The following is a 26634-nucleotide window of genomic DNA, read 5'->3' as shown; positions in this document are numbered from 1 at the left end:
CCTGGCTCCATAATGACTTAGGAGAAACCCACAACCCTCCTGCGTCAGCACCACTTTCTCCCTCTGGGAGGAAAATCTGTGGTTTTTTATGAGCCATCTGCTCTTTTCAGGTTCGTCTCCCACCTAAAGGTTGACCAAATTCTTTGGTTTCGCACAAGCCCTTTCCACTCACACGCAATTTATTTTCAGTGTGCTGCTTGCACAATAAATCAGCATTTCACAAGCTGTCCTTGCTCTTGCAGTGGTCAAAAACATTGTTGCTGTGAGAAGTGCCCCAAAACTATCAAATACTTTTGCAATTAACTGAACCCGACCAGAGTTTCAACAAGAAGTGAATAGTTTAAAACAGATTTGGAGCACTCATCTCTTTTTGGACAGTATGCACTTTATTGCAGAGAAGACTGGATGCATTTTTAAAACAAATTCAGGAGTTGCACAGTTTCTATACAGTTCCACAAAGTGTCGCCCACAGTAACTTGAGCACAGTGGAGTCTGTCAGTGAGGGAGCTCCATCTTGTCACCTGCAATCACTCATGTCACCAAATCTTGCAGCCAATCATTTAAGAGCCATGGAAACAGGTGGCCCTGCTCCTGCGAGCACCTCTGCCAGAAAACAGAGGTTAAACCGTCTCACTCCTGATTTACACCAGCATAACTGAGACCAGGAGCCAGGCTTGGATCATGAGAGCAGCCAGGAAAGGTTTTATGTCAGTGTGATACACCTCTGGTGGCAGATTTGTGACGTTTCCTGAAGGGCTTTATTTGAGATCAAGCTCAAGACAGTGTCTTCCTTTTCAGGTATTGCTGTATCTTTGGATCAGTGCTCATCCTGCTGCCCAGTTCCTCTCCACATGGGAAAGAAATTTTGACTTGATATGTTTTCTTGGCATGAAAACACATCAAGTCATAACAGGCACTACCACAATAAACTATCGCTGTCTCTGCCCCCGATGCTGCTGTGTTTGGGAGCACCCCAGCAGGTCACAGCCAGCTCCAGGCAGGATGAGGGCGAGCCACAGCTGAGCAGCAGGATCACAAGCATGTTAGACTGTGACCAGAAATGTTCTTCAGCATATCAGTTAACAGGGATAATGCACTTTCCTCAGGAGACCATCCACAATAATTGCTTTGGAGAGACACTGGCTGCATCAGCAAGTGAACATTATGTTAGATTAAAATCCCCAGCTCTTTTTCTGTAAAATGTGTTTCCTTACCTATTAATCACCCCCAAGGTGAAGCCTTTCTGAGCCACCACTCACACTGTGACATTAAACATAGCTCAAGCTTTTGATGTCAGTCCAGAGCTTGTCTAAGGATGCTGAGACTGAATGGGCTGGCACAAGACACATTAACATGGAAAAGCCTTACAACCACCTGACTCTGGCATATGCTTCTCACCTCCTCCACAATTCACAGCCTCTCTGCCATAAACAATAATGGTGATTTTTACCAGCTGAAGATCTGACACACAGGGCTCAAACACTAATGACGTAAAATCACTTGGGAGTCAGAAGTTCCCTGTGACAGAAATACAGTAGAATGGCTCAGTGTGTCCAAGGGATACACTACAGGAGAGCTGTTTAAATGCTTGTGTGTGTTGTGCTGAAAGAGAGTTTTCTTCGCTCCTTTAGCACTGTGCCAGGTGTATGAGAGCTAAAAATCTACTGAGGTGAATGGGAACCTTGGGAAGAGCAGCTGATTGAAAAAAGCCCCTAAAACAGAAGGCTTTGGTGTAATACCAGTACAGGTACAGCACAGATTGAGAGAAGAAGAGTTCACCCTTTCATGTGCCCAAAGTTTAAATTAAAGGAAGGCGTGCTTGGGGAGAAGGGTGAGAAAGCATTCATTGGTCACTTCCTCATGGCTTCACCAAGGCTGCCAGTGCTGACAGCAGCACGTGTGCGCATGCGACTTCCTAATTTAACTACCTCAACTACTCGTGAGAAAAGAGGCTGTGACTCATGGGGACTTTGGAATGCCATCCCAAAATGATGTGCTCCTGGCATAGGCTAAATCATAATCTGTGATGAGTTAAGGGGCCTAAGGCCCTGAATGTTTTAAGGTCTCCTGACTATTCCCTGTCAAAAGAAAATTATCACATGAAGTGGTCGCTAAGCACAAATGATTCCTCTTAAAACAGATTCCCAAAGGATCCCCCCTTGCAATTACTAAAATATACTACCTGATGTGTCACAAGGATGACAGGTATTGACATTTAAGGCAATCTAATTTCCATAGCCCTCTCACGACTTCTCCCCTGTAGGTCACCTTTGTCTTCCTTCTCCAGGAGCGATTTCTTGCAGGTGAACATGACAAGCAGCAGCATTGGCAAGTGCCACAGACTGCAGAAGAAGAGCTTCCTGGAGCTGCTGCGGTCGGCGTCCCTGTAGAACCGAAAGCCGAGGTAGGAGATGTAGAGGTTGATAGGGAGCGAAACGATGGGGAAAGTCCACGTGGTGATGTCGAGGACAGGAGCCACCGTTGAGAGTCCAATTAAGGCCAAGCAGTGACGCAGAGCCACCCGCCTGCACAGCCCCGGGTGAGTGACAGACATCATACAGTATCCTCCTCGGGAGTAATCTTCCCGCAGACCCCAGCTCAGGGCATTGAAGTGAGGGAACTGCCAGGAATAGAGGATCCCTCCTAACAGTAATGCACCTGCAGGGGGAGAGAGAGTGTTAGAGGGTCCCTGCAGGAAGTGGCACACACAGACCTCAGCTGTCACGCCCTGTTTGCAGGAGGGCAGTGCTACCCACCTGTGACACCAGTGACACCGCACACTGGTGACACTGCTCTGTACAGGGATAGGGCAGCCCTGTAAGATAAGGAACCTCTGGTTTTCATAGCATTCACATGGGGTTGGAGCACGGTGGTTTGCCTGGTTTTGGAGCACTTAATTTGAAAAGCGTTTCGGCAAGTCGCTTCCTTCTAATGAGCTACTGCTAATTGGTTCCTGCACCAACTGTCTCTATCTGAGGGAAGATTGGTGGAAATGAAGCAAAATTGGACAAGAGACTGTTTTCCTGGGAGCCTCTAGATTCTACTCTCAGGTTCCTGATTTGGTGTGTCCAGAGAAGAAAAAAAGCCAGTGGGCAGAGCAGTGTCACATCAACCAGACACAGGGAGCCTGGCTCAGTGACAGAGGAAAAGGAGGACAAGCTGCTGCTCCTGAGACCTGGGGAAACACCACACCCTGGTAGGCTGAAGCAAGGCCAAGCCCTCTGTCTGCCCATTGCATGAGAGAGGGAGGGAACTGCTCCCAGTATGGGACAAGCTCCATCATGGACCTGGGCAGGGGACAGAACCAGCAGAAGCTGTTAATGTACTAACAGGAGATGGAGAACTTACTCCTTCAAACCAAAGAAACTTCTAATCAGTTTGATCAAGTAACTCTATTCACACCAATTAACTCCTTTTACACTCAAAAAGGAGCTAGGGAAGCACCACATTTCTACAGCTCTTCCTGGGACACATTACAGCGTTTACTGAAGCAGAAGCAGCTCATGTGCTAATTTCAGTGAACCTCCAGGAGGCCCTCAGACCAAACTCCCTAAACTAATTTTATCTGAAGACACAAAAAAATCCCCCAAGGCTGTTGCAATGTTATGAGCATTCCTGGGTTTTCCTTTTGTTTCCCCAGTTCCCAAACCCTCTGCTCTCACATTAACGCTTTCTTTGTATCTCCCTGCCTCCATGAGCTCATTCTCTATGGAAACTTCTTCTCCAACTGGAGCCACGCATCCAGCATTTTCTTAATGACCTGAGAGAAACAGCAACACTCATCTGCAAACAGGTTAAGGTATTTAAATTCTTCCCCAAACACTCAATTCTTCCCCAGCAACTCTGAAAAAGCCCAAATCACTGTGTCCTCTGAACAGCTTCATGGTTCAGATCTCCTCTCCATCTATTCCTTGAAGCTGTGCATGCCTAGTTGTTGTCTCTAACAGCACAACTCCCACTGGTGCTGTCATGCAACTAATAATAATCTCAGTTTGCCAAATTACCTTTTTTCCTGTATCTTATCACCAGTGAAGGAACTCTCCATTAGACTTCACGCAGGTTTCCAGTGGCTTATAAATCCAGTAGTGGTGTAAAAGACCCATCTCATTGCTTTTTTGGATGAGTAACAAATACTCCTTGAGGTGAGTGTCCACCTCTCGAACTTGATTACCTGAAGTACAGAGATAGACACACTTACCTTAGGTGTGCAGCTTTCAGAACAACATTGTCTGCCATGGATTCCAGGTGATTTCATGGAATCACAGAATGTAGATCATCTCATTTCATTCCCTGCCATGAGCAGGGGCACCTTCTATTAGACCGCGTTGCTTCAAGCTCTGTCCAACCTGGCCTTGGACACTTCCAGGGATGGGGCAGCCACAGCTGCTCTGGGCACCCTGTGCCAGGGCCTCACCACCCTCACAGGGAAGGATTTCTTCCTCACATCTAATCTAAACCTGCTCTCTGTCAGTGTGAAGCCATTCCCCCTTGTGACTCCAGACCCTTGTAAATAGTCTCTCTCCATGTTTCTTTTAGGCCCCTCCTGGTACTGGAAGGCCACAAATTAGGTCACTCAATTTCCTGGTCTATGGCCCAAAATGCTTCAAATCCAGCTATTCAGTCCTTCTAAAGTTGATCTTTTGGATGCGGGTATTAGCACCTTTTCTCAATTGGAACCTTTTAAGACAGTTGAAAATGATGTACCCCAAAATTACCAATCATTTCAGAATATCATGGCCAGAAAAGTCCTTTTGGTCCTAACAGAACAGTATTTGTTTCAGTTCTGCTGAAACCTGAGGGAGCAGCTCTGCTGAAATAAACCAGAATTAAACATACTGAAGGAGCAGTTCTCCCCACACCAGGAGAAACAATGGGGAAATGTTCTTGTCGTAAGTCACTCTTTAGCTTTTTCCTATTCTTGTAAAACACATTAACGGAGGCAAGATCCTAAATGTGCTGCACCTAAGAGAGCAGTATTTTTCAAGTATCACATCTGAAGCGCTTTAGAGACACTAGCTTGTCATTGTCAGAATTCAGGTAAAGGTAAGCTACAATTATCCATCAGCTGAGGACACCTAAGCAGATGAAGCCAGGGCCTAAGACGTGGAGCAGAGCCTGTCCCTGCTTCCCACAGCTCCAGACCTGTGTCCGCATCCCTGTGTTTCGGCTCTAACACAGGTTTTGCTTATTCAGTTGTTCAAATGTTGTGTGCAGCCAAGCTCAAAACACACCCTAAACCTCAAACACACAAAGCCCCTTAACAGTTCCCTTACTATGACACCATTAAAAAAAAGTCATCTGGAGAAACTTTTAAACACAAACAGACCAACTAAAATACTTGAGGCTGGATTCCCATTTACAAAGCTCTGGTTTTTACATGCAAGCCTTTGGAATTTAATTACTTTGATTACATTACAACCATTGAGATAATTGAAATTTTACAGAGAAGCTGAACAGTGAAACTATTTAATAGCCCATTATGAGGACTTTAACTGACCCAATCTTTTTGTCAGGTTCCCATGTGCTGGGACATCCTGTAATTTCCTTGGCCCAGGCGGAGATTGTCGGGTTGTCAGAGAATTTTAAGTGTCACATAAGACTGATGACTTGCAAAGCACGGCACATAGTATAGTACAGTTCAGCATCAAATGAGCTCACAGTAGGAATCCTGTCAAGCCCAGAGGAGACATTGTAATACTCATTAATTACTAGATGAATGTTAACTATGTCATAATTAAGTCAGCAGTGTTTTTAAGCAATATTACAGCGAGATGAACTCTGGAGACAAATCTGTTTCCAAACAGAGCTGAGTCTACTCTATGGCCTCTGTGCCGTTCCCAACAGTTTGGGAACTCAGCTAAATCACTGCAAATCTCCCTTTTCTCTACAGAGTTTATAATTAAGTGAACATCAGACGAGGTTGTTCCCAACTGGAACATGTGGACCTGGTGCAGGGTTCACAAAAGCAAAGCTGGTTGTCGGAACAGAGTCATTGCTTGGGCAGCGTGAGACAGCCAGCACCCAAGGGACACCCAGGGACACCGAGGGACATCCAGCACCTTGGGGTCTCTTGGCTCCTCCACAGCTTGTGGAAATCTGAGAACAGGCAGATTGACAGGAACTCACATCTCTCTGCTTTTTGCAATAGTTCATAAATTGCAGGACCACAAGTACCTGGCTGGCTCATGGGTATCCCAAACTCCTAGGCCTTTTTGGCCAAATTTTTAATTGCTGCAATTGAGCCCATTTATGACCAATTCTTCTCTCCAAGTGTGAGAGCCTGGGACAGATCCAGCAGACACTTAGAAATCCCAGTAACTTGTCAGATCAGTCCTGTTTGATTTTGGAGAAAATGAAGTCAACTAAGGAAAACAGGGCCCAGGTCTCCAGAACTCTTTCACTCATGTATGCAAAATAGGAATAAAATATTTTCTTCCTGAGTTCCTATTCTTTCATCTCTTTTCACTGTCTTAAATAATCTCAAAAGTTACAGGACTGCAGAGAACCAGGTAGGTCCTAAAGCACCCACGGAGCTCAAGATAACAGGTTTTATCATTCCTCACGAATTTTAAGGTTAAGCTATTATTTCTTTTCTTAAATTCTTCTTCGTGATTTATTTAAATAGAAATAGACCTCCTTTTTAATAAACAAGAACAAGCTGAGATTTTTATTTTATTTTAATATCTAAGATAAAGCAAAAATGTCAACTGGCATTGAAGAAGGTAGAAAATGGTTCCTTTTTTCTGTAAATATATTTTTATCTAGTGAAATACTGAAGCTTTATAAATTGCATTTTTCCTAAAACAAATAGGACACTAAATTCCACAGTCATTCAGCAACTGCTTGGATGTCTGACAGTTCAATAAATTTGGGTAAGACTTGGAAATAATTGTGAGATGAGACTTCCAAAAGCAGCTAGTGACTTTGTGTTTGCAAACTACAGCAGCTGACAGTCTAATTTTCAGAATTACAAGAGCAAGAAGCACACCCCTCTGAAGTTCTGCTCTTTAAAGTGTCAAGAAGGCCATGTGGCTTTTTAGAAATCTTGATTAAAATTTCATGGTTTGTTCCTTCTAGAGCAATTTATGAAGATCTCATTTGCTGAATGGTCTAAATCTCAGGTGAGAGAGCAATGTCAGTGCAAGAGCCAGACGAAATCCTTGGGTAGGAAGAGCCCCCAAGAGCAGGAGGCTGGAAAATGGTTTTTAGGGTGTAAGTCCTTGCAGACCATGAGCTCTGACCACTGGTTAACATCTGGAGAGGAGAGGAGAGCAGAGCATTCAGGCAGCAACAGCTCCTTGTCCTGCCCACCCTGGGCTCACACTAACATCAGTGCCACAGCAATGAAAAGCTCCAGATGCAGATGTCAATTCCTCAAACTTCTCACGTCCCACAAAGGATAGTGTTCAAGTCCATACAACATCTATTCAAGAAAGAGTAAGTACATGCAGCTGCTGAGTTATCAGTGCCAGCATAACTCTTTCTGAGCAAACCAAGCAACCTGAGGACTGCAAACCTACCTTCTTAACCACTAAAGGGCAGAAATAATGTTTGAATTCTGCCTGACTGTCTCATGCTGAGGATGCCACTCTCTTAAGTAATGATCTGAAATATGCCTCTTTCATGCTGGCAATACCTTTCATCATCAAAGAGCTTTATACCTGTTCAGTTGGCACATGGAGCCACTGTGATGGTTTCACCCACAGATAATTATTTCAGCTGTCTGCCTTAAGTGAGACACAACAGTTTGGGATGGTCCAATTGAAACTCTCAAAAAAATTTCTGAAGACAAATTTCTCCAGGGAAGAAAAGGACTTGAGCTACAGGAGGGCACAGGCTGGAGCACAGTGTGTGTTGGTGGAAGCTCCTGCCTCAGGAGCAGGGTCAGCTAGAGTCCGACTAGCCTGGGCAGGCAGGTGAACATGGGCCTGTCCACACAAGTCAGGACAAACATGTCCCAGCTTTTCTACAGGGACTGCTGTATCAACACCGTGTTCCTGAAAACACACTGCAGAGGAACAATGTGTGCTCCCCTCTTGCCCTTCTCATTGTTCTGTAAAGAACACACAGTGCTTTCCCACTGCACAGAGTTCTGCAAACCTCTCAGATCATGTTCAGGTTCCGGGCAGGACAAACACCTATTCACCTAATCAATAAAACAAAAACAATAAGGAATGGGAGCTAACCTGTAGCATCAGTTCAAGAACAGACTCGTTCCTTCTGTCTTTGCTTGTGCTGCATGTATAACTGGGAAGTGGCCAACCAGCCATTAAAATAAACATGGAATAGTTAAATATCAGCTCCAAAACAGATGCTGAAATCTTAACTGCATTTCCCAAAGCTGGTGTTTACTGCCTTGGCAACCTAAGAATGTTGTTTTGCTTAAAGCACAATTTTAGTAAGTCTTCTGCCTTGAATAATATGAAAGAATTTTAAAATTATTTCCAGACGTTGGTAGCTCTGACTTATGAGAGAAAAGCACTGGCCTTTTGTCTCTAGGAAACGGGTACGAGTTTGGCTGCTGTAAGGAGGGGAAGGCTTTGGCAGTGTAAGCTCAGCCTCTTAATGGATCGTAGTCAGGAAACAGCCACACACCGTTTTACTTGATAGCGCACAACTGGCTCTCTTCCCTTAAAAGATGTTGAACAAATTACTCCTCTTTAATCCAGACAAGGTAGATTAGAGATCAGAGATTTGACTTGGTCCAGCTGTATCCACCTGCTTGTGAACAATCGTGCTGTCTCAGGCTGCCTTTTCCACAAGAAATTTTAACATAACCAGTCCCAAACTTTTCACCACAGTCCTGTATGAGTTTTACAGGATTTACATACTCGCAAAAAATGCAGAGGATACCTGTCCAAAACTTTTATTTTCTGTCTTTTATTTTGTGTTCATTCACAAGTTTAACACAGTAGTCTTCCCTGGAGATTTCTGTGAGCAATTATGGGGGTAAAGAAAGAAAGATTTTAAAATTTTGTCAAAGCCTAGTTCAGGTTCAATGTAATCTTTAAGGATTATTTGGGGGTATTGGTACAAAGATTCACAGTGGTGTCCTGATCCATAAGGACTGGTTTGTTCAGCTCTTGGTTGCATTTTCTGTTTGTGAAGGAGAGCTGGAAGGTACAATCATTACTGCCTGTGCTTCAGTTTGTTTCAGTGATGGAAACTGATTGTTAAATCAACTGACCTCCGGTTACAATTGTTCAAGATACTGTCCTGATACCATCCCTCCTGAGGAGAAATGTTACCAGCTACTTAATTCTTCCCACTGTCTTTAGGATTAAGAACAGGATTAGCTTGTCAAAATTTACATCCTAATTTGCAATTATGAAGCCTTCTCAAACACAAAGACATTTGGGAATTACCTAGACACTAACCTAAACCAAACTGATGCAATTCCCCTCTACTTTGCCCGCATCAGCACCACAGCAAGACAACAACCAGCACTTCTGCTTCCACTGGCAAACAAAAGCAGATGCTACTGCTTCTGCTGCATGCCGCAGGAGCAGCAAAGCAGCCTTGAGGGGAAAAAGGGAAAGTATCACTTCTAAAGCTCTCTGCACAAGGTCCCTGGGCTGGGACAATGGTCCCGGCTGTCAGCGTGAGATGCACAGGCCAGCCCGCACTGTGCCCCTCCAAGGTTACACCGTCATGGAAACCAAGGGCGAGGAGGAAAACACTGGAAAACTCAAAAGCTTCATGGTCAGGGGTTTCAATAGCTGCTTCTTTTGAAGGGTGGCACAGAAGGCCTGTGGAACAGGAGCGTCTAAGGGCTGCAATAGACTCCTCTGCAACAGCACTGAAAGGGAAGGGGATGTTGGCCATGTGTTTGGCTTGTCTGCAAAACAAAAGGATCCTCAGTGTCCACCAGGAATAGGAAATGAAGTTGGCTGTGGAGTTTTTCACCTCGAGAGAGTGTTCCTGGTTCTGCCTTTAACAGAAGGAAGCCAGATGTCCTCAGGTACGCTCGCCACATGGAGAAAAGCTGTGGGTGTATGGATACACACAGGCATGCGCACTTCTTGTGTGACACACAACAGATTATTGCAGCCAAAAGCCTCACAGGGAAACACCTTTCATTACACAGGCAAGGCTGAGAAAACAACAACGCCATACATAACTCACCTTAGCTAACCCCAGCAACAGATGCCATAAAAGAAGAGCCTGTTGAGTAAGATGAAAATACACTCTTCTGCAAATATGTTTAGGAAGTATTTACCAAAGGACCAGACTCAGCAGAGGATTGCAAACCTGCAGAGCCATGCAGGGGCTCCTCGTCAGCCACCTCATCCAGGCTCTGGCAGGGCTCCCACTAGCCCAAGGGTGGGAGCCCCTCCTGCAGACCCCCCGTCCTGATTTCTCTGTGGGTGTTGTGTTTCACACCCAGGGGCATGGGGCTGCCCCATCAGCCACACACAGGGTAGAAAACCAGGCAAAGGGCACGCTGCCTGTGAACCCCAGGTGCCCCAGCAGTCGAACTGCCATTTCTTTTGTCTCTTATGAAGATGGAAAGGAAGAAAAAAATAGCCCACTGGCTTTTGTCCTAAATTCAGACCAGCTGCTCACTAGTATTGTCCCTCTACCTCATTTTTTACAGTTTTTACCCCCACAAAGCATACTCCTGGGCCCCCAGCTTCAAGTCTCATATGTCAGTGACATGAATATCTCCGTTTCCTCTGGAACAGACCACAAATTCTGCCCTTTCATCTGGGAAGTGAAACCCTGAAAAGCTGAGTTTACCAGTGGGAGTTTATAGCAGGAGCGTCCTCTGCTCCGGCAGCAGGACGCTGGAGTTGCCCTGCTCTGGCGGCTGGCTCCCAGACCTGCTCCCACATCAAGGGGCTTTGAAAGCTCCAAGTGCTTAACTGGAAGAGACACAAAGACCTCCAAGCTTATTTTGCATACAATTAAGTTGTTGTTTTGCTCTCCCTCCTACTGGCAGACAAGTGCTACACCAGGGAAGGTATGAGAGACTCCAGCCATGACAGGTTGGGCACAGGCCCCCCCTCTATCCTATTCTCCTTTTTTTTGTTACTGAAACCATCCATCTGCCAAATGTCACTAGCTGATAAGAACTGCCCGTTTTTAAATCCCCTTTTGTAAATAGATGCTGGCTGACATAATTAATGTCTACCATACAACACAATTTGAATTACAAAGTAAAGGCAATTTAAAAATCAGCCTCCACATGATTACAATTGATACCGAGTCTATAAATTCCATAGCCCCAGGAATTATTTAAATTTCTGAAAATGAATGAAAATCAGTACAAGATGTCTTTCAGGGAAATGAGACCAGGAGTGGAGCATCTGAGATAAAGTAAACAGTCTCTTGAGATAAACATTCTTTGGTGCAGTAATACCTATGGCTCCTGGGCCACCACGGCTCTGCAATGTCTGCTGCACTGTCAGGGCCCTTATCTGCTCTGCCACCACCACCTATTCAGAATAAATCCCTTTAGCTGATAAGCACATTAGGTTGAGGAGCCCTGCTTGTCACTTCCATCTCACTGGGTGGTTTGTATGAACTCCGTGGCACCAAATTGCTCTGCCCCGCGACACTGATCCTGCTTGCCGGCAGGATCCAGCCTTCAGCACCTGAGCAGAGCATGGTCAGTGGAAGAAGTACAAAAGTTCTTGGGCCCCCAACATAAGAAGGAAATGGGACTGTTGGAGCAAGTCCAAAGGAGTCCTCAAAGTTGATAAAGAGACTGAAGCATCTTCCCAATGGGACAGGCTGAGAGAATTGGGGCTGTTCACCCTGGAGAAGAGAAGGTTGTGTGGAGACCTCACAGCACCTTCCGGGACCTGAAGGGGCTACAAAGACGTCTGAGAATGACTCTGTATCAGGAACTGTAGCGACAGGACAAGAGGGAATGGGTTCAAACTGTAAGAGGGGAAATTTAGATTTGGTATTAGGAACAAATTCTTCCCTGTGAGGGTGGTGAGGCCCTGGCACAGGTTGCCCAGAGAAGCTGTGGCTGCCCCATCCCTGAAAGTGTCCAAGGCCAGGTTGGATGGGGCTTGGAGCAACCTGGTCTAATGGAAGGTGCCCCTGCCCACGGCAGGGGGTTGGAACAAGATAATCTATAAGGTCCCTAACCATTCTAGGATTCTATGAAAATGTGTAAGGCAAAAAAAAGAGGCTGTGGCATTTGAAGACATTTACTCCAGACTCAGTTTTCCTGTTAACTAGAAATAACAAGTTTAAATGGATATTAGTCTGGGGAGAGAGAACAGCAGTGTGAGGGTAATTTAAAGCATATATACACTGTGCCTCTTACACACCAAAATAAACAGCTCTGTTTCTTCCTAAGGATCCCTGTGCACAAGCTCAGCAGCATCGTGGCAGAGCCAGGAGCTCTCCTGCGTGTGGATCCCATACAGGAGGAAGATCTGGCACAGAGGAGTTTGACCTCTCTTCCTGTCTCTCTGCTATCACTTAAGGTTTTAAGTGAATGCCATTATTTTCCTGCTAGTCCTTCCTTTGTAAAACAATTTGAAGGTGTCTTGATTTACTAGATAAACAAATCTCTTCAGAAACAAGTAGTCCCACAAAGGAGCAATGAAATCTGCTTTCAAGGAAGCAAACATGTTACTGCAAATCACAGGCTGGCAGTTAAGTTCTGCATAAATACCCCAGATACGTGGCAGTGATAGCCATGTGATAAATGACATTTATCATACACTTCTGACGGTCTCACCTGCACTCACTCCCCCAGCAAGGAAATGTTAACATCCTCCATCTTTCATAAGTTTCAAACAGCTGCCATTAAAAAAACACAACCCCCTCCCCAAACCCACAACAAAGAATTCCACATCTTCCCAGAGATAACCTTATCTTTCACTTTTGAAATGGGAGGTGTTCCCTAAATTACGCTGGCACAAAATCCAGGGTTGGGGGGCAGGATGTTCAATCAGGCTTAGGAGCACAGAAGTTACCTATTGGGGCAGAAATGGAAGCAAGCATTCCTGGGAAGTACCACAAGATCTGCAAAGATGTGTAGTGTAGGAAACTGCTCAGAGGGCAGTGAGGCCCTGGCACAGGGTGCCCAGAACACCTGCGGCTGCCCCTGGATCCCTGGAAGTGTCCAAGGCCAGGCTGGATGAGGCTTGCAGCCACCTGGTCTAGTCGAAGGTGTCCCTGCCCAAGGCAGGGGGTGGGACAAGATGGTCCTTAAGGTTCCTTATGAACCCAAGTCATTCTATGATTCTATGATTGTTCTATAAATTACAGCAAGTGTTTGCATCACTGGAAATACAAAGGTCCCAGATTTCTATCTGCAACTACACAGTATTTGGTTCTTGTGCAAGAAACTGCCAAGGTATTCATCTTTGAGATAAGAAAGTCATAAACAAAATGAGGACAAATTAAAACTAGGCTGCTCCACTCTGAGATACTTCGTTATTAGCTTCAGAATTGGAAACGAGGAACCATCTTCAGCTGTCTAAGGAACCATCTCCAACTCTCCCAAAGCACAAGATATCTCATAGCATCCATGTCATGGAACTCCTGAATAGAGTGGACATGACTGTCCAAACTGTTAAACACAACAGTTTAACACTTGGCTCCCCCCACAAACAGTAATGAAAGGGCTACAAAATATTGTTTTCCCTACAACCAGAAACATGTACAACAATGTGGCTGCTGTGAGAAGATTACAAGGAGAGAAAATCCACAGGAAAATGTAAACTCAAAAGGCCACCACTTTAGCGGTGAGAACTTCCCTTCTCATTAGTTTCCTGCCTCCCTTCCTTCACATTCCTCTTTGTTATTGAGTAGAATGATTTTTTTAAAATGAGGTGCAAAGGCATTTTCACACCTCTACCTAAAACTAGGTTAAGTCTCCGCACTAATTACACGTGATTAATGAGTTCAACAACTGAGACCAGGCTGGTTAGGGAAGGGACGCAGGTCTGCAGGTTGTGTATGGATGCGCACCCGTATTCCACATGGATACGATGCTGCCAGGGGCTGAACTCTCTTATTTGCAAAAGTAGAATGTTTAACACTGAAAATCATAGTCTACAATGCCATTCTTTTGTTCTAGTTATTTCTTTTCTCTGTAAAAGTGTTTGTAGGGTTTGTGTTGGGGTTTTTTTTGTTGTTTTCATTTAATACTGAAATGCACTAAAGTTATTACATTCCAGTCCCTGTTTTCAGGACTCTCCCCAGGTATGCTTCATTACAAACACCAGTATCAGCTCAATAACATTTCTTTCTCTATTAAATAAGTTGCCTGGCCTCCCTGACACAGACTGGGAGGTGATCATAAAACGTTTTAGCTGCCCAAAACACACTGGTTATGCACCAGATTATCGTGTTCTGACAAAGTCTGCTTGGGTGGTTTAAAGTTATCATCTTCCACTGGTGGCATCATTGCCAGGGATCATCCCCTCCACAACAGAGCTGGCACAGGGACGAATACCAACATTTTAGCTGCAAATTAGAGAAGAAGAGCTTACTTGGGCCAGTGGGGCTCCCTGCTGCCCTCTCTGCTGCTGTACAGGGACAGTTTTGCTCTTTGCGAAATAGGTCTCAAAGAGCAAGTTGACAAATTAAAGATAATGACAATCAGTGCCAGCTTAACATGCTGGGCTTTCACTGGCCTCTACAGCAAGGGCTTTTGGACACATGCAGCTCTGCGCTCCAGCTCCTCCAGGCTGAACTGTGCAGGTGAAGCACAGGCCCATGAGAGTCATCCTCAGACACCAACTCTGCAATAAAGTGGCAAAACCAACACAAAAATCTCTAAACAATGTTACATCCAAGGTCTAAGCATCTGCAGCCAGAATGATAAGGGTCTTAAAAATACACATTTTGTTTTTATTTAATTCTATAGAATTACAGAATCGTTAAGATTGGAAATGTCCTTTCAGATCAAGTCCATCCATCACCCCACCACCACCACCATGTTCACCACTAAAGCATGTCCTCAAGTATCACATCCACACGTTTTTTGAACAGTTCCAGGAATGGTGACTCCACTACTGCCCTGGACAGTCTGTTCCAATCCCTGACCACCCTTTCAGTGAAGAAATTTTTTTCCCTAATATCCAGTCCAAACTTCTCCTGGCACAACTTGAGGCTGTTTCCTCTCATCCTGTCACTTGTTCCCTGGGAGCAGAGCCGAACCCCCACCTGGCTGTCCCCTCCTGTCAGGGAGTTGTGCAGAGCCAGAAGGTCCCCCCAAGCCTCCTCTTCTCCAGGCTGAGTCCCCCCAGCTCCCTCAGCTGCTCCTGGTGCTCTAGACCCTTTCCCAGCTCCATTCCCTTCCCTGGACACGCTCCAGCCCCTCAATGCCTTTTTTGTCATGTTCCCTCTTCTCTTCTAAAGTACAGAGCTGCTAACAATGTTTGTTATGCGCTCCCTAACTAAGACACTATACATACGCTTACATTAATTTCTAGGTCTAAGTAACTTTTAGAGAAGCAAATATTTGTACAGAAGCAGCACACACTGAAACACCCCCTCCTCCCCCCCCCCCCCCCCCCCCAATGCCATCCATCCTTGCTCTGGTTTAGATCTGTGTGGGAACATGTGGACACAAAGCCAACTCAGGCTGACTTTTATTAGGAAGCGCATAAAGAACAGATTTTGCACAAATTCTGGTAATTTCTGGTTAAAAGCCTTGTTGTTGAAAGTATTATTCAAGCCCCCCTGTGGGATGAGTGTGCACTAAAACAATTCTTAACAGACCTATTAATTGCATTTCATTAGTTGCTTCAGACTATAAGTTTGTGGAGCCACTTTGATTCTTAAGTTTCTAGCTGGCAGGAAAAACAAGCCCCGATTGTGTCAGAGTTGAGCAGCTGAAGAGATCAGTGCTTTACAAGGGATGTAAAAATGGTTTACAGTTACTAAAATAGAAGTCTTCGTTTGCTTTTCAAGGAGGGCGGGAAAGGAGCATTTATAGCTTAGAATTTAGCAATGGGTAATTAAGAAATACACCAATAAATTAATCTTCCCAGGATATTTTCTGGCTTGTGGAAAGACAGTAAAACACATCTGGGAATTTTCCAGCTGAAAGTTTCTTTCAAGTTGGATCTTACTGGATAGGATTTTAATCCTGAACATGGTTTGAATCCTGAAATTATGTAACATTTTCTCCTATGTGAACACCAAAGATGCTATTTTCCTTCTGGATTTTTTTTTTAGGATGGTCAAAACACATATTCAACAGGACCTGCTGCTTTATCAGCTCGTTTGCCCTGAAATACCCCTGTGTAAAGAGAATGTTAGCAGAATTAGATGCTTTTGAAGCCCTACCACAGGATTACAGAACGGTTTGGGTTGGAAGGGACCTTAAAGATCATCTCTTTCCACCCTCTGCCATGGGCAGGGACACCTGCAACTAAACCAGGCTGCTGCAAGCCATGTCCAACGTGGCCTGGTCAGGTCAACAAGCGTAACAAACTAAGTTTACTGCCTTTTGAGTAGGTTTTTTTTTAGTTACCCTGACAATCACTTGTCCTGATGAAAGGGTTTTATACTCACCAGCATCCAGACTCCCAGTAGCTGCAGTCCAGCCCATGATGGGGGGAATGGCCCCGACAACAGCTCCCACCCACGTGTTGGCAATGCTCATTCTCTTCAGGGGTGTGTAACAGCACGTGTAGAGGAAGATGTTGAAGGCTCCCAAGGCCCCGGTGAGAGGGTTCACTCCCAGCGTAAGCAGGGCAATTCCTGGGACTCCACAGGAGGCAGCAAAGCAGACAGCGAGCAGGGGGCTGTGGGGAGACATGTGGCACATGCTGAGCAGGAGCTGGTCTTAAGAGAATGGCTGTCGTCCCTTTCCTTTGGTCTCTGCCGCAAAGTTACGATTGAATTTTTGTTATTGTTTTACTCAGCCATCCCAAATTTTCCTGTTTGAGTCCCCACCCTAACAAAAGCCTTTCCAAAATGTTAAGACAACCTTGCTACAGCTCTGCATCGGAGGTGATTCTTAAACTTGTGATCACAGTGTTCACCAAAGAAATCCAAACTCTGTAGGTAATGGAGAACTCTTCTCCCTTATGGAGAACTGGTGCTTTCGGCAGATCTTCCTCCTTCATTTTAATTTTAGTAAATATAAACCTCTGGAGAAAGCACTCAGAGTTTAGAGTAAATTAAAATGGTTGCAGTTTGTCAGATTTTTCACTGATTGCAGTTATCCAAGGGATCCTTTGAAACACAACAGGGTTAGACACAAAATTAGGAAGCATTTATGAGAAAGAGTACATTCAGTCATTTTAAAATTACATCAGTAGGAATAAAGTATTCTTTGACTTTACTGAAAAAAAGTCTGAATGTTCTACACCCCCATTTATCTGATGCACTGTACTGAGTAGGGAGAGCACACCAAAACAATGCTGGCAGCAGAACCAAAACTGATTATCTTGTAAGCACGACTGAAATTAACTGAAGGTATTTTAGGTTTGGTCGAAAGCAGCAAACAAGAGATACGCAAATTATCTCTGTGGCTTTCTACTGCGCATCAGCTGAGAGCTCTGGGAAGGTTGGAAACTCATATTAAAATCTGTCAGAAAGTGGCTGGAGCTATGTAAACTTCTTCTAATAAATTCCACAACAAACATCCAAATAGGATGAACAAGGATTTTTTGTCTGGCTACCAGAACCACACTTGACAGGCTGCATGATAATGCAACGCTAAGGAAGCTTTAGTTGTGATTCCTTGTGCCAGATCAACAAGTTTGCTGCTGGTGGGGATCTCCTCTCGTGTGCTTGTTTGAGGCGTTTGGTGTAACACAAAGAGAGAACTAAAAGCCTCTAAGAAATAATGTGGTGTGGGCAACCTCTGGAAGGGAAGAAAATGCCATTAAATGAGTTGTATTTAATAACCCATGTGGCTAAATACACACTTGTAGTCATCCATGTAAGACCAGAAAATACGTGTGCTTGCAACGAAGGTCTCTGTGTGGAGTTTAGCTTTACCCCTTTTGTCTAATTGAAAACCATGCAGCCTTTGTGTTCTACAATCCACTCTGCCCTCTGGCCAAATCCTTAACCCTAAAATACGTCTTGCAAGCACTGCTCCAATCCTCATAAGAAAAACTTGCTGGTGGGGATGAATTTTATGGGAGTTTTATCAGCAAAAAATCCTGCTACTCAAATTTTGATATTTAAGATGTTTGTTAGGCCAGTATAGTACAGAGATCCTAAATACCTGGAAGAACTAAAATGAGCAAATCTTACACTAAAGATCTGCCTTCAATTTAAATTAAATTGACTAAGTCATTTTATCCAGCTTTTCCAAACCATCAACAGATTTTAGGTAATGCAGTGTGCACAGAGCACCTTTCTGCTCAGCGTTACCAGCCCTGGTGTAACCAATACAGCAGGAGTAGAGGGAGGGTACGTCCCTTTCATTGCCTTTCACTGACAAAGAGATGTATAAAATTTAAGGCTGTTTTCAGGAAAGGAGCCATACGGAACTGTGCCCCGTGGTTCTGCAGCCTCTGGTGCTCCTTTGCAGAAAGGCACCAAAACACAGTGTGTACTGCAAATGGTCCCAATGCCGACCACAAATGCTGGAGTACTTTGTAGATGTTGCCCCTCTGTAGTGAAAGCCTGACTGGGCTTGGTTAAACAAATCTATCTTGACTGATTCTTGAATAAAACACAGTCAGACAGTAAACACCAGATTCACACAATACTCACTCTTGAGGTGACAAAAGACCAGTGTGACCCTATGAGGCCGGGCTGCCCACATCCGCCCTGCAGGGCTCACAGACATAAATGAAGGCACAGTTTGATCTAATGCAACGAGCACTTTTCTCACTAATCAGGAGTGAAGACTTATCTACATGTCTCCAATCCAAATGAACACTACCCACCATGAGCAGGCACCAGCCCTTCATGTCTCTTCTCAGACAGGAAGGCAAAGGGTGGGAGCGTAAAGCCTTCCTCCATGTATGAACCCTGTTTTGCCTCTCTCCCACGCTGCTTCCCTGCAGCACCGACAGCCCTCAATGCCAGCCCTGATCTCCAGTGTCTGCTGCCTTCATTTCCAACCAATGGACCAGAAAAATACTTTTAAGAAATAAGGCTTTATCAAAAGGGAAGGGTGAAATTATGTGGCTGAGACTTTCAGAAGAGTTGATGCGATCCTGGTGGATGAGAACACATTTTTGTTTTAGTTTCTTCCTTTTTGCCTCTCCTCTTTAAGGGAAGTTCCTGGAGGCACAGTACGTAATCACAGAATCACAGAATGGTTTGTGCTGAGAGGACATTAAAGCCCATCTTGTTTCAACCTCTATCCGAAAGGCAGGGACATGTTCCACTAAACCAGGTTGCTCCAAGACCCATCCAACCTGGCCTTGAACACTTCCAGGGGTAGGGCAGCCACAACTTCTCTGGGCAATCTGAGGCAGTTTGATCAGCATCTGTAATCATCCTAATGCTCTCAGGGGAGGGCATAAAGTCAATGGGGTGGTTCCTCTTAAGCAGCCGAACTACTTCACTTTTTCTACTTCTCTCTAGTGTTTCCTCAACAAAGAAGAGTAATTGTCTGACTTACAAAGGCCTGCTCCTAAAACTCCAACTGAGATTAGAAAGTCAAACTGTGATCTGATGACTCAGCTTTGTTATTTCTGCCTCTTAAAATACTATTTGGCATCACAAAGACACTGCAATCAGAAATCAGAACTTTTGTTTCATGGTGAGACATGAGGTAGAGGAGAATTCAACTCACTCTCATGTCAACTTGTCATGTTTATAAGGTTTAGGAGAAGGATAAGCAACTCCTCACTGGGAAGAAGAAAATACTTGATGAACATGTAGAGAGATTTCAGTCACTGGTGATGCTCTTTCTGCTTCAGTGACACTGTAGATTTTAAGACAAGACTGAGCCTAGGCTTAAAGCACAGCAGTTCAAGGGGTATTCTGATTTCTACTAGTTTATGTATTCTAGGGACCAGTGTGCATGTCCATGCTCATGTTGTCTGTCAGTACTCAGGTACATGGGGTGATGCTTGCTCACCTGATGCACTCTCCATTGCCAGGCTGCCCACATCTCACCAAGGAACCATAGGAGACCAGCATCTCGTCCTGGAGCAGGAGAAAGGCTGTGACACTGATTTACCCCACCACCTAATGCTCACACAGCTCCTTCCACTACAGCCTCACGCTACCATGCAGCCCATATCAGCCCTGGGTAACCCAACGCCAGGGAATTTTCACATGGTGCTCAAAAGTGGCTGAGGGGTCTCTGATGGTTTCCTTCATCCTTAAACCATCCCATGCAGTAAGCCCAGGCTGGTGACAGATGCTGGTACATACGCCTCATTTCACTTGGGCATTCATGTTTGCTGACGGAATCGCTCCCATGGGAAAAAAAAGGCAATCTTCCATTGGAAAACTGTGCTATCTCAGAAAGCAAACATCTCGAGTAAGAAACTAGGTTTTATGATGGATTCTTGGGAGGAGTTGGTTTCAGTTATTTGGCTGATTAAAATCAGGCTTTGGAAAAATACTAGAAGTGCCAAATGAGTTCTCTTCAAATTTCAACTCTAAAATACCCAGTATGTCACCACAAAGGGCACCTCCGAAAGGCAAACCAAAACCTGGTAGTTATGCCTCGTCCCTCTTCTCTCCTCTACTGACAGCAAATATGCCAAAATCTGCCTAATAAAAGTGCTAAAAGACATCCATCTTCAACTAAAAGCTTTTGAGAATTTCAGCTTGACTAGTGAATAATCAAACTTTTCCTGATCCAAAGGAACTGTGTTGTCATTTCTTTCCCAGAGAGTTCACCCAAGACAGCCCCCACCCCAGTCGCACTTCACTGAGAACATCCAAGGGGAGAACAAGAAGCAGGAGGAAGATGAGGACCACGTTCTCTTCATTCAGCTCTGGAGAGATGCTGCTGGTTAGGCTGGTGAGGCTTGCTCAAGGACAGCCCAGAGCTGCTGGAGGCAATGGGAACAGGCAGGAGAAATTCCACATGGGTGCTATTCAGGTATCTCCTACACACATGACCATGAGACATCCATGTGGACCCTCATCCTGAGGAGCGAGGAGACTTTGGACAATGCAGCAGCATATTTTAATTCATGTGCAATAACATAACCCCTAAACTAGTTGCCACTTACAGATGTTCTGGTTATACATAAATAATGAGCTTACACACACGTGCAGGAAATAAATATATTTAACAGGCTCTGGAACCATGGATAATAGTACTTACTGACTCTCAGCCTTACTCGGAAAAATTAAGAGGCGAAAACAAATTAAAGCATTTGCCCATCTATAAAATTAATGTAGTATCTTACCTATCTCACAGCAGCATTAGCAAGCTTCATATCTGTAATGATCAACAGTGGGACTACTTACACAGGCTTTTCTGTGCTGTCTTTGCCAAAACATTTTGTGAAGACGACTGTCAAAGTAGAGTTTGAACTACAATCTAAAAAATGGTGTTAAAAATGGGCAAAAGTTTAACAAATTAAAAAAAAAAACAAAAACAAAAAAACAACAAAGAGCAAGACATAATTCCCTCTTAAAACCTATCAATACTTAAAAATATGGAAAATTCCTGTATCAGCATCTCATGCTTCAACCTATTCCTGTGAATAGATTGACACTCCCATACAAATGATGACACAAAGTCCATATGAAACCTGAAAACATGCATTCATACAATCAGCAGTTGTATGCAATTCATGTTCAGATGTTATGTAAATACATCAGAAACTTAACTTGTGACCATGTGTTAACGGGAAACTGGGCACACCAAACATATTTACATAAAAGCAGGTGAAGTATAAGTGTGTATATTTGAAAATTAGATTCAAAGCCTAATACAAAAGGCAATAAATCCTGTCTTCTCCCTGTCCGTCAAAAACCTTTCATAGACACATCACTCACTTCTAAAAGGATAAACTAAAAAAACTCCAAACAACAATGCTCTTTTGTTTAGCTGCAGCATGCCTGGAGTACCTTAATGGATTGGAACATTTAAATTCCCAGCTGATTATTCTGTATTAGATCTCATTATTATTGACAACTGTCCCTCACGCCACAAGACCATGGATCTGTTATGCCAAATGCAGGGTAATGCTCTAAAATAAGCAGAGCAGGGATGGTGAAGGAAGAATCCAGGCATGGGCTTGTGGGACAAGGAAGGAGGGTGGGAAGAGAAGAAACTTTATTTAGATCAATTTCCATATCCAAATGAAGTCAAATTCATATCCTTGTGTTCCTCTGTGTGGGATTTGAGTAACAGCAAATACTCTGCACAGACTCTGCCCTTTAAACTGCAATTTACCTACTTTTCTACAAGACAAAAACTGGGTATGGGTTTTGGTGAGTTTTCTGTGTCATCCAAGACACAGGTTCAGCAAGACCACTGTGCTTCCTCCCCTCACTCACCCACAGAAATAGTACTAAATTATCCCTGACTTCAGCATCTTCCACAGTGGCAAGTAAACAATGCTGAGACAATAGAGGTGAGACAGATGGCTCAGAATAATTTCAGTATTGCTACTGTGGGCCCAAATTCCATCTGCATATAGTGTCAAAACAATTTGTTGTAATAAGAAGAGGGACAGCCTGAACTAGGTTCCTGCACAGATGGGCTGAAAATAGCAGGAGCTCAAGATAAGGTATTTTGGCAGACAAAGAAAACAAGTGTGATCCTCATCTGCAACTACATTTCACCATCACAGGCTGAGTCCAGTGCTGTTCCAAAACCATAATTAAAATCAGATTTCAGGAGGAAGCATCATAAGTTGCTTATTATTTCTGGAATCTCTAGGTACTAAAAATGTCCCCAGACTACTTGTCAGTAGAAAGTTGCTGGAGGAACCCCCTTCCTCTTTTTCCTAATTTTTTCCATGTCAGTAATAAATTCCTAAGGCTTCTGATGCCACTTACAAACTCAGACAAAAGCGTCAGTCTGAAGGTTTCACCTTTTTCCAACAGCGATGAGAGGCTACACAAACAGAAGTTAAAGTACCACCCTTTTGACTGTTTCCGTGGCTGCTGAAGCCCACAGTCATGAAGGCGGGAAGACATCCATGGAGATTTCCACCTATACCCATGCAGAAAACCATACTTCTCCCTAGCTGCTGATTTACTTTTGCTCGTCTCCTGGCATCTTCTCAATTCCTGCAGCCAGGCAATATTAAGAGTTGCCAAAAACAAGTCCCAGGACAGGAGCTGCGCCTGTGGTCACCATGACTGTCCTACAGAACTGAGCTATGGCTTGATCACCTCCCTCAGAGGGAGGAGCATCAGCCAAAAGTATTTTTTTAAACTTACATTTATTTTCTTTAAGATCAGTACCCAAGAACTGCTGAACTCTGCTCAGCAGCTTTTAGAGATCCACCAGAAAAATCAGGGAGGGCCATGAACCTCAGGAGTTAGAGCAGGCAATCCCATCCCATCTGGAAGAGACAAAAGGAGCCAAGGATGTTACGAAGACTGTAAGAAGCCTTCCTGCTCCCACAGCTGAGGTAACGGAGATGCAGGCCCATCTCCTTCAAGCACACATCTGGACTGCATTTGTGTAATTTCCAAGCCTGCTCCCCCTGATGGACAGATGCCTGGAACTGGCAAGGGGGTCGTCTGCTGGCGCAAGTGCCGCCAACTCAGCTGACTGTGAGAAAGGAGCCAGAAGGCTGGAAAAGGCACATTTTGCCCCAGATAGCAATGGTAGCATCCCTGAAATCACTTCTGACGGAAGATTAAAAAATCCCCTCATACAGTTTCTATGTTTGAGGTAAGGCCCAGAGCATTCAAAAGAAATCAGTAATCATGGCAGAATGCTGAATGATGGCAAGCTACCAAGTCTGAAATGAAATTTTAACTTTCCACACAAACCCTTTCAGGCTGTGTATTTATATATTTAGTAATAAAAACCATCTTCATGACCACTGTCAGCTGTAAAAGTTCTATCGTAATAACAACACTACTAATGGGAGCTAGAACTGTAACAACACTGCGCGGATCAGTAGCTTCATTGCTGATGACTTTACTAAAATTATTCAATTTTTTTTTTACAAAAAACATTAGATAAAACTCCCAAAGAGCTCTACAGCTAGACTGAGGGTATACCTGATAAAAAAAACATCCACATTCAGATGTAAGATTCTGAATTAAAGTGGTTACATGATGACCTGATCTAGTGGGTGGCATCCCTGTCCATGGCAGAGGGGTTGGAATTAGATGGTCTTTAAGGTCCCTGCCAACACAAACCATTCTGGGACTCTGTAATACATCATGACCCCTAATTAGCACAGTTTTGAGGCTGCAGCTTTTAAGGACTCAAAGCAAAATGGTTTTACATTCAACTACAACTTTCAATTACAGATTGGATTAGTCTCAAGGAAAGATATTTTTTCCAATTAAAAGGAAAAAAAAATAGCTGTAACACTGGCAGAATGGAAATACTGCCAGACCTCTATTTCTTTCACATATTTCTGATTCAGCATCATCAGAAGCTTTACTTAACACAAGCAATTCATACTCTCACTTTTGATATTCTCTTCTACAGGTACATTGTGGCTGAATATTATGAAAAGCCCAAGAACGTGCTGACTGAAGCTTAAACTTCCAAAGTACCAGAATTATATTAAACTGAACAATATGTATCAATGAGCTAAAATGGTACTATTATAAGGGAGAAAATGTTGAGAAAGATCTTAATAGATATCCATTTATTCTCTTTCAGTCATGCAAGAAAGTCCATGAGTCATGAGAAGGGATGAAGGATGACACACTTTAGAACTAAAACGTGAAACTAAATTACACTTTTAATTGGGAATTCAATTTTTCTCCATCAACTGCAAGTATCAGAATACAGCTTGTCTATCATTTAGCACTGAAGACAGACAAGCAAATGGGGAGCTTTGTCAAGTCTTTTTTTTCTTAATGAATTATTTAATTTTGTCTTCACAGTTTAAGAAGAAGTATCTACATTCTGTCAGTGTCTGGTATTTCATTCCCAAAAACATGTTGCTGTGGCAGATCAGACTCTACATGTACTACAAATATTGAATTTTATATCAAATCCCCTTTAACTGGGTGTACCACAATTTTTAAGACTGCCAGAATACACTTGTTGCAATTCTGTTCACTTGTGGTTTTGTGCCTTTTTTGTGATTTGATTTCTGGTAATGACTATGATAAAGATGTTGCTAATCTCAGACTGGACAGTACTTTTCCCTAAATGTGCCAAAAAAAAAAAAAAGGAAAATAATGGAAAAACTCCAAACCTCACGTGTAACATAAAATCTGAGCTGAGGAAGAATTCAGTATTAAGAGGAAGTATGAGACTGGTAAGTGCTCCCAAAACATCTAAGGAGCTGGGTTAACGGGTAGAATTTAAGTACACTTAAACACCACAGCAATTGTGTCTGCAGAAAAAGAGTTTATAGACTTGATCCTCAAATAAACCTCTTTAAAATTCCAACCTCTCTGAAAGGAATCACCCCTAATACCTTTCCTTTGTCCACAAGGCCCAGCCAGGCCCATCAGCATCAACCTGGACGTGACTTTGAATGACAGCTGGACCATCCACAGGGAAACAGGGAAGGATGCAATGAGTGATGTCTAAATCTCCCAAGGAATGTCATACAGTGAGAAACTGGCATAAAGGGAGTTCAGTGATGGATAAACACGTATCGCTGGCTAAGTCTCATCATGGAGTTAGTTGCCTTTTTGAGCTTTGCCTCTCAATTGCCACCAGCTCTGGCTTTGCCATCAAATATACTTGCTCAGAAGTGTATTTAGCGTAAATAAACACAGACTAGGATAAAACAATGCCTGTCTGTGTCAATTCATTTCTCTCCCAAAAAAGAAACAGACCAAGCATGGAGCCCAGGCCGCCCTGCCACGGCTGTGTATCATTGTATAAAAGTATAATCAACACTGTATTTTATCCAAAGTGGGGGCAATTTGTTTCTCTCACTCCTCAAGAACCCAAGCTGCAGATGTTCTGTCTCCCCTCCCAGATCGAGGTGCTTTAAAACTATCATAAACAACACGGCTGATTTAAAACAATCATTTGATCCTGAAAGGGACATATCTCTCTTTTTTATGCTTGAGTAAATCAAAATTGGCTTGATTGATTTTGCTGAAGGTTTCCACAAAGGCGCCATGTGGATGCTAAGGTGATGCAAGAATTTCAACTCAGCCAAGGAAGGAGAGCTCAAGAGTCCCACCCTTAGCATCGAGCTTTCTCTTCCACATGTCCTGCTCTCATTTTTACCAGTTTAACTCCCTGCAAATGATATCAGGATCTGTTTTTTCATGGTTTCATGAGCCTGACCTGAGGTCTGAGCCCAGGTGGGATGAGACAGCTCAGTGCACCAAGGGGAGACTTGCAGTTCAGACAAAACGAAAACTTTTATGCTGCCCTTTGTTATGAAGCAGACACTCCAATTGGGCTTCATCACTTCACTTGGAAGCAAAGAATTACAAATGAAAAGGACCTATACTTACAAAATGTTTATGCTCTTATACACTTGACATCCACACCAGAATGTTAATCATAACAACCCTCAGCAACCCTGTGGAGCGTCAACATGCTTGTGGTATATGGCTTTGTTAGGTAGGAGTGAAAGGGTGAATAATAACATTCACAGCTTCCCTGCAGTCATGAAAATGTAAATATTTTTTTAAAGTGCTTAC

General features: G+C 43.7%; 1 protein-coding gene across 1 annotated transcript in view; it reads right to left on the bottom strand.

Moving 5' to 3' along the window:
- Positions 1–350: 350 nt before the first annotated feature.
- Positions 351–26634, bottom strand: part of LOC104695659 (protoheme IX farnesyltransferase, mitochondrial) — a 102834-nt gene continuing 76550 nt past the window's right edge. Inside the window, exons 6-7 of the mRNA XM_039562387.1 lie at positions 16498–16730; positions 351–2658 (exon numbers count right to left, since the gene is read on the bottom strand). Of these exons, the coding sequence (XP_039418321.1) occupies positions 2216–2658; positions 16498–16730 (676 nt within the window). The 3' untranslated portion in view covers positions 351–2215. The remainder of the gene's footprint in view (positions 2659–16497; positions 16731–26634) is intronic.

Source organism: Corvus cornix, chromosome 18 (assembly GCF_000738735.6).
Source record: "Corvus cornix cornix isolate S_Up_H32 chromosome 18, ASM73873v5, whole genome shotgun sequence".
Classification (NCBI taxonomy): Eukaryota; Metazoa; Chordata; class Aves; order Passeriformes; family Corvidae; genus Corvus; species Corvus cornix.
This window is presented reverse-complemented; position numbering and strand designations above follow the sequence as displayed.